This window comes from Electrophorus electricus, chromosome 16 (genome assembly GCF_041902795.1).
Source record: "Electrophorus electricus isolate QZ-2024a chromosome 16, ASM4190279v1, whole genome shotgun sequence".
NCBI classification, from domain to species: Eukaryota; Metazoa; Chordata; class Actinopteri; order Gymnotiformes; family Gymnotidae; genus Electrophorus; species Electrophorus electricus.
In genome coordinates this window covers 16322501-16331192 of record NC_137512.1, presented here as the reverse complement: position 1 = coordinate 16331192, position 8692 = coordinate 16322501, and the positions used below count along the sequence as shown (strand labels likewise).

The following is an 8692-nucleotide window of genomic DNA, read 5'->3' as shown; positions in this document are numbered from 1 at the left end:
ATCAAAGAAACATGGCCGTCAGAGCGGTTCTAAATCAATGAGCAGGTCGGCCTCGGTGCTGATGCCATTCCTTCTGCCTCAGTCCTAGCTCTCAGCTCTAGACCACAGCAGAGGAAAAAAGCCACAGAGAAAGCTTCTCCATTCTCACCCCACGCTGACAAAAGGTGCCAAGCAGAACAAGTGGACGGGTTTATTTTTAACAAGCTGTCAGTTGTACCGCTAGTGAGGCGACGTCAGGTCCCAGTATGTGTCAGAAGCTGGCACATGTGTGACACAAATGAGGGAGGCCTAAATCGTACAGGATATCCGGCTAGAAATGGTTAGGAAGGCTAAAGAGTGGGTGGCTGCTGCGTTAGATGTGGTCCTTCGCCGCGAAAGAGTCCCATGTTCCCAGCCGAGCGCGACTGCCGGCATCAGGTCACGCTTGCATATGGTAGGAGTTAGGGGTCGTTTATTCGTGCCCGGCTCTGACAGCAGTCCCCCGCCACATGATTCATACACATTCTGCCTTTCATACGAGCAGACCTCAGCGACACTGGGAGCACCATGCCCTTTATGAAGATGGAAGAGCCCGATTGAAGCTGCAGTCGGGAGTAGAGACGGAAACGGCGGAGCTGGAGGAAGCAGCGAGTTTCTCATGGAAACACCAGCAGCTGGAGGGGAGCTCCGGCACCAGCTGTCAGCCACATCTGTTTCACTGAGTGAGGGCCTCAAGGAAGAACAGATGGCTTTATTAACAGGAGGGCTAGTGCTTTAAGGCTTACTAGATTACTTTTTATTCGGCATTCCTGGGCGAGACCCTGGGGCAGGGGTCCTAGAGAAAGGAAGCATCTCAGGGGGCAACGGCTGCAGCTAAACATAGGTTTGGGTCTTTTTGTTTGTTTGTTTGGAGATTTTTATTTCGTCACACCGTTCTAAGAAACAGAAAGTAAACAGGAGAAAGTAAACAGGGGAACCGCTAGCGACAAACAGGGAAGAGGCCTCCTGTCTGTGTCAACAACAGACAAGCCTCCAGGAAAAGCAACAAGGGCAAGAGCGCCCCGTGAGAATAACCCTGCAAGTGCTGGACGGCTGGCTTAAAGGTGCTGGACCAGTGGACAGAACTGAGGTCTAGTTCCTGGTTTTTTGAACACAATCTGCTTCAACCATAATACTGAGGCTCCTTTATATATGGCCATTCTAAGAACAACCCATGACTTTCGAATCAAGAATGGAAGATCAGACATCTCTAAATCTTTAAGTCAGTTAATAGCTACTATAAAATCTGGTTAGCTGGCATACTGTATAGCATAAAACTCCAACTTGGCAAAGACAGTGGACCTGACCCCAGCTCAACCATGCTGGGTTTGTTCTTCATGTCTCTATTTTTTGATGAGGGTAAATATTGACTAAGGCGTCCTTCAAGCCAGGTACAAGCAACTGCCACCTCTCAGTTCTCCCTAAGTCTTTTGCTAAAGCAAGGATGAACAGAGTGAGAGCCAATGGCCTAGCTGTGCTGTGGAGCACAGAGGAAGTGAGTGAGGAGTAGGGCCCCAGGAAGAACTGCTAAAACCGGGCCAAAGATGAGGGTCAGTCTGGGTCTCCTGTGTTTGCCATTCAGCTCTGGGCTCCACAGCGGCAGGCACCCGACCCATGCTGCGCCTGTTCTCTGCCAGCGTGCAGAGCAGAAGCCCCTCAGGGGGGTTTTACCCAGGGGAGAGCTCATGCAACCGCCGTGACGGCTGGCTCTGGGCTCAGAGAGGCAGCATGGCGCTTAGGTGTGAAAAAAACAAATCCAGAGCAGTAAGACTTCTAATCCTTCTCAGGGCATGGCCAGAGATGCAGGAGGCACAATGCATGCAAACATCATCACAAAATGTTCCAGAAGAGCACTTTGCTTTCATCCATAGAGTACTTTACATTAAGAGCAGTATTAACACAGGGAAGCTGTCCCAAAACAGCAAACTCCTGAAAAACCTCTGTGAAAATGACCCAGTGTCCACTTATAATCTGCAGAACCTCCGCTGGTCACATTTAACAAACGTACCTTTATCACGGCGTGAAATGGAGCTCGCTGCTCTTGTCTTTATTGGTTTAAAGCTTTTGGAGATGAAAGGCAGAGAAAGGAAGGCGCGGTGGGTGAACTGAAGGCACCCCGTACGGACCCGCCGACTGTCCCGTTTGATCGTGGTCCCCCACACAGGGATGGGAACAGAGGGAAGGAGCACAGGAGCCCCGCTTTCCATCCTCCCCGATTAGGTTTTTATCATTTGAAACGTCTTATTATTTGCCCACTCTCTCTCTGGCTCCCTCTCCTCTAATTAGCACCGGTTCTCTCTTATTCCCAGCTGAGGCCCCATGCGACCTGCGATGACGAAGAGAAGTCGAGAGTAGAAGTGAGAGTAGGGAGGGAGAGTGAGACGAGAAGTGCGGCACAGGGCCTTGGAAACACCGTGGTGAAACGGAAGGGGGGGATGAAGACGACTGTCGCGTCTCATCTGCGGCAAGATCCGGAGAGCTGCGGCGCTGGAGTGCGCGGCCGCCCGCTTGCCTGACACATGCGTGCCTTTCATAAAAGAAAGTGCTGGAAAGAACAGAGAGAGAGAGAGAGAGAGAGAGAGAGAGAGAGAGAGAGAGAGAGAGAGAGAGAGAGAGAGGGAAATGAGGCAGATTTTTCTGATAGCAGATTGATGCCTGATTGTGACCTACATTTGTCCCTAAGCATTAATTCAAACATGCGGTAGGGAGGAAGCTTGGTGGCTGTCTCTTCTGTTTAAGGCCAATACATGAAACACAGAGTTTGACAAGGTATCCCAAGAGCTTTCCACTAAACCACTCTGCATCTAGAGGTGCAGGCAAGGAATGTTTGTGCAACAGTAACAGGTACATGCAACAAGTGAGGATATCAAGCTATCCACAAGCAATGCACACAAGGTGGTAATAAGGCTATGGAGCTGCACTGCTCTAATAAAGCTGCAGTGTTGCAGCACTCCCTGCCCTGTTTGGCTGGCTAGGGTGTGTGGCCACAGCAGGGTAAACCGGAGCCGGGCTGCGGGCGCTCCTGTTGTAGCAGGCAGCTGGCCAGGGGCCAGGGCGTGCGGTCAGGCCATGTTTATGTCTGGCCGAGCCTGCAGCTCTAGGGCAGTGCCCACCACTGTTCCCAGGACAGCCCGACGAGGCCCTGGAGAGGCAGCCGGGCAACACCCAGGCCATAAACATGAAACCACCCGCTGACAGAGGCGCAGACATAGGAGGCTTCAGGGCTTGCTCCCCGACCCCTCTGGTTTGTTTTGCTTAAAGGTCCCTTCAGAATAAGCGGTTCAGATGATTGTTGATGTCTGCCAAACACAGACTTTGGCACTCGACACTGCCATAAATAACATGTACAGATTGTCTTGAGTAGATGATTGATATAACAAACAGAGAGATAAGAGGAGAGAAAGAAAGAGAACAAGAGAGAATATGTTTGAACTCTATGTTGAACACTAGAATTCTGACAGAGTGGAAAGCTCCTGGATTAAATGAATTTAATATAATACAAGATCATATTCTTATATAAGATGAGGCCAAAATGAAAGACGAAAGAAAGGGAAGAAGAAAAGCTTCTGTTCTCCTCATCTCTACGGAGGCCTGAGCTCTGGGGAGGGGGGTGGGGCTTAGGGGAAACGAGGCATCAGCCCAATAAATTCCAGTTTTCTAGCTGCAAGTGAAGCATCCTGGGATGACACCATCGCACATCAAACACACGAGCGGAAGAGCAGAACAGCTAGGCAAAGGGAAAAAAGCAGATCGAGAAAAAGAAACCAAGAAAGGCTTCTCGCACGTGCCGTTCTTTGGTTTCATACACACCTTACCACTGGTGCGCTAACACAGGATGCAGATTTCTCAGTGACATTTGTATCTCGCGGTGCTCCATCATGCCTCAGACACACTGCTGTTTGGTTCAGCTCATTTTAGCTTTTGGTACACTTTCACTCTTCCCCACAGAAGTCTTTCTCTAATCCTTGTTCAGATCCACTGCTCTTTTGAGCAAGTTAGTATAATTTCCCCAGGATAAATACACTTTATAATTTTATTACCATCTACAATAACTTGACATAACCTTTAAAGCAACAATGAACAAAAGCATAAGCAGCTATGTTTTAGCACCAAATACTTTTTCCATCTTTTTTTCATTAATTCTGTATGTAATATAGATGACAGAGAGGAAAACAAACAAACAATTAAGCAACTGTTCTATAAAGATGTATTACATTACTGAATCATCTGATTACAGTCTACCACAAATCTGGTGCACCATTTCAAATGTGTTGATCATCCTTTGAAGTATAATGCACCATACAGAAAAACCATGGAGAAAAACCAATTCATTGCTAAAAAATAAGTTGGCAGAGAGCAGAGCCACTTATACAGATGCCACTATGACTCTGAATACACTTCAGATGTAAGCAGCTGTTTATGGGATTTTCCAGGCATACTGTGAACTGGAGCAATATGAGTAGAGGCTAAACACCGTAGTACCTTAAGAAGAAGAAATCAGATGTTGTCAAGTGGGCCAGTAAGGCCTGGTCTTAATTCCATAGAAAGCTTGTGGCATTAGCTTGCTGTCTATGCTCAGCCACCTGGATGAAGCTTGAGTACAACAGACCAACCATGTGAAATGACAACAGATGTTTTAAGAGTATCAAACCACACGGAAAAATGTAAAAAAAAAAAAAAAAATGTAAAAAAAAAAATGGAAAAAATCAGAATATCATTATTTTATTCCATGCTTATTGTTTACAGATTTCCTTTTGCGAGACCTATCTTAACTCAATGACACAGGAATTTACTATGGAAATTAATCAATCAAATCATTCTTATGCTGGGAAATTAAAAGTTAAGATGCAGAAAGCTTGAAAACTTAATGTCTGCTTGGTCAAAACCAATGAAAAATATCTAGGCATCTGGAACATGAAAAAATGTCACAGTCTGTGAAGTTATACATAAAAATGAAATGACATGAGTTATAAACTTGAATACCCCAAGACGGCATCATTTAGAACAGATATTAGATGAATGTTTACAGGAGACAATGCCTCATTATAATAAAAAAAAAATTAAAGTAGGATTTAGCTGATAAATTGCCACAAAATCACCACAACATTTCCACTGATAGTATTAAACAAAGGGAATTAAACATCGGCCCAAGCAACATATGAAGAACACACCAGAGGGCGATATATTACCAAAAGCGTATGGAACATCGTAACTCTTGTACTTTACCAAGACAAGACAACGTAGACACTTCGACACGTTTAAAGCAAGACAAAACATTCAGTCTAGGCTACAGAATTACATCTAACTCCTAAAATATTCTTATTGAAAGACGACTGCGTTTAGAACCACGTGATCGAATTATTCTGTCATTTAAACAAGACAGAAAAAAATCCAAGCACTATTGAAAACAACCTCTAGATGGTAGCAGTTCCCCACATTTAAATCAGTTTCGCTGACAAAAATATCTGTAAATATGCGTTTGCACATTGCTCTTCATTTTGGCAATCTGCGAATGATTAAATAAAAACGTCCTTCATGGAAAAAAATATGAGGAGTATTCCCACCTTAATATTTATCCCAGTGCGTGTTTCTTCTTTATTGCCCTCGGTAACCCTATGGGTTGCTGAGTTTAAGAAGAAACTAAAATATTGCAGCGTTATCAAGATTTATATCGGACATTTAGTGTGTGTGTGTGTGTGTGTATATATATATATATATATATATATATATATATATATATATATATATATATATAAAATAACGTATCAGCCACGTAGCATATTCACATTTGCACAGTTAATACCCCTTCACCCGAGGCTCTCTCTCACTCCACTGAAAGCTGCACACTCTCCTGAGCCTGTATTTGCTGATGCTGTTGATCGAACTTTCGTGCTGAAATAGAAAGAAAGAAAAGGTTTCAGTACAGCCAAAACTTTAAAAGAAAAAGGCGATGAGGGGCCAAAAGCTAGCTACACTCACTCACCAAGAGAATACATTTCTAGTTGTTGCCTTAGCCGAACCTTCTGTAGACTGTCGTAGAAGTTTGGCTCTGGTATAGTTCCCACTGTAGGTGGCACTGAGAAGATGCGCATGATCTTCCTCTTATTCCTACGAAGAAATGAATTAAAGACACGAAATACACAATGTGTGCTCGCTTCCAGGTATGTCAAATAAGCACTGGCCAAAGTCACATTCCTTTACACCTAATACAAATAAGTTACTAAGACCATTATTAATAGTTATTTTAAAAAATCTAAAACATTATGTCACAGGCTAAAATTTGTAAAATTGCGGTTCTTACTTTCTGGCGTACATCAACAGTGCAAAGCTAACCAAAATAACGAGAAGGTAAACATTGGTAGCCTCGTTCCACGCTTCATGCACAGAATAATCTAGAGATTCCTCATTCGCCATCACCCCGTAACCACCCATCACAACAGAATATTCGTTTACCGGAGTTTTAAAAAAGGAAGAGAGAACTGAAAAACAACACAAAATCTGTCTATTTTCCGTAAGGTGAATTCAACATCTACAGTCACACTTACTTCCTGTTTGACACGCCATGTTTACCCTGTCAAAATAAAAGTATCGAAGACCATTTTATTATTCTATTAGGGTTTTTTTCTTAAGTTTCTTGTTTTGTCTTTAATTTTTTCCTTATCTTTAATTTAATAGCCCAATTAGTAAATAGTAGAAATAGCTTCTTAAACAATTTTTATTGCTGCACTGTTTTGCTGACAGCAACCCAGCCTTTCTTACTCGACTTAAAACAAAATGCCAATCATACCTGTTTTCAGACAGTAAAAACTAAGTAAAAAGAAAGACAATTAACATTTTTCTAACACAATTTAAGTAAATCGAAACTAATCTAATCTAATCTAATTAAATTAAATTCAGTGTCATATTCATGGGATGCTGCTTACTGCAATATGCTTCACATCTCACAGCACTGTAAACAGGAAATGCAATGTAGGTGATAAAATTCATTGGTTGAACGATTGAGAAGCGTAAGAAAATTCTTGTCAACGATAGGCTTTGCTTTGAGGTCGCTTCATGAGACAAGAGTAATAAAAAGGCACTACTTTGCTCGGCGTTAGCTTCTTTATTTTGAATGAAGGTTAAAAATGTTGTCTCTTGGTTTCATGAGGGTTGTTTGTTCTTCTGTTGTGGGCAAGATGGTAAGGAATCAATTGCGTTTTATATCTAGAGCCATTACCTGTCGGTATTTGTCTTTAAGATCTTGTGGTTTAGGTTGTTAATGCGTTCTGCACTTAGATTATGGTGTCATTAATATAGAAACGCATAATTGTTTTGGAATATATATATATATATATATATATAAAAATCTATATATATATCTATATAAAAATCTTCGCTATATAAAAATCTATATATATATATATATATATATATATATATATATTTTTTTTTTTTTTTTCTTCGTATTCACTCACCGGCAACTTTATTTAGAGGACCTCTACACCTGCTCGTTCATAATTATCCAGTCAGAAGATCGTGTGGCAACAGCATGCTGGCACGGATCCAGTAGCTTCCTGTAATATCACATCAAATATTACAATGGGACAAAATGCAATCTGATGTAAAAATGATTATTGTTGCCAGATGGGCTGATTTGAATTTTTCAGACACCGCTGATTTCTACACTCAACAGTCTGTATGGGTTACACAGATTGGTATGAAAAACTACAAATCCCCAGTGTGCAGCAGTTCTGTGGGTAGAAATTCCTTGTTGATAAGAGAGTACAGAGGAAATAGGCAACCTGGCTGAGTTGATAGGAAGACTCTGGGAACTAAAAGAACCATTCTTTACAAGCATGGTGATCAGAAGAGCATAGTAACAAGAAGTGGGTGGGCTTCCACTCCTGTTAACAGGAATCTCATGCTACAGTGGACGTAGACTGACCAACACTGGAGAGTTGAAGATTGGACATCTAGTTCCCAGTTAATTGAACATTGATTTCTACTGTGAAATGTAGATGGAAGGATCAGAATTTGGTGTAAAAAGAGCCCATGTACCCACCCTGCCTTGTCAGTTCAGTTTATTCACACTGCTGCTGGTGGTTTAATGGTGTGAGTAATATGGTTTTTCCCCTAATAACACTTGAGCACCATCTGAATGTCACAGAATGGTTGCTGTCCATGTGTATAGTGTATGGCTACAATATACCCATCCTACAATGCTTACTAGTAATGGCTACTAATGTGTGATATCACAAACCACACGTCATCTCAAACTGGTTCCATGACCAGTGAGTTTTGGAATCTAATAGAGCACTGGTGTGGTAGAAGAGGAGATTCACAGCATGATTGTGCAAATGATAAATCTGCAGCAATTACTTATAGTCATGTAGGACTGAATGAGGAATGTTACACCTTTGATGGGATCAATAGGACTCAGTTAGGCAATGTTCAGTGAGGGCATTTGAGTTCACATGCCATTGCTCTTGTAGAAAATGATGGATTAGGATTACTGCTGCTAACTATGTATTGACATCAGTACATGTCTGTATTTAAGGACTGTGTATTATGGTACATTCATATGTCTTGTCTCCTGCTGAAGGAAGGCAGAGTGCATCCCAAGGTGCCCGCCTGTCTCCGACTCTACAGTAGCAGTGAGGAGGAGAGGATCAGTCGCTACCCTGTGCCTTACAAG

At 42.5% G+C, this 8692-nt stretch overlaps 2 protein-coding genes across 2 annotated transcripts in view; one reads left to right on the top strand and one right to left on the bottom strand.

The window, feature by feature from the left end:
- Window positions 1-4202: 4202 nt before the first annotated feature.
- On the bottom strand, window positions 4203-6565 carry smim19 (small integral membrane protein 19). The gene is made up of 3 exons (XM_026999413.3): window positions 6320-6565; window positions 6002-6126; window positions 4203-5910 (listed from the first exon to the last, which is right to left on the bottom strand). Exons 1-3 carry the CDS (start codon window positions 6448-6450, stop codon window positions 5843-5845), a joined length of 324 nt encoding a protein of 107 aa, XP_026855214.2. The 5' UTR covers window positions 6451-6565; the 3' UTR covers window positions 4203-5842.
- Window positions 6566-7005: 440 nt separating this feature from the next.
- Window positions 7006-8692, top strand: part of si:ch211-175m2.5 (uncharacterized) — a 3813-nt gene continuing 2126 nt past the window's right edge. Inside the window, exons 1-2 of the mRNA XM_026999412.3 lie at window positions 7006-7196; window positions 8600-8692. The exon at window positions 8600-8692 is cut by the window's right edge and continues 51 nt beyond it. Coding sequence (XP_026855213.2) covers window positions 7143-7196; window positions 8600-8692 — 147 coding nt within the window. The 5' untranslated portion in view covers window positions 7006-7142. The remainder of the gene's footprint in view (window positions 7197-8599) is intronic.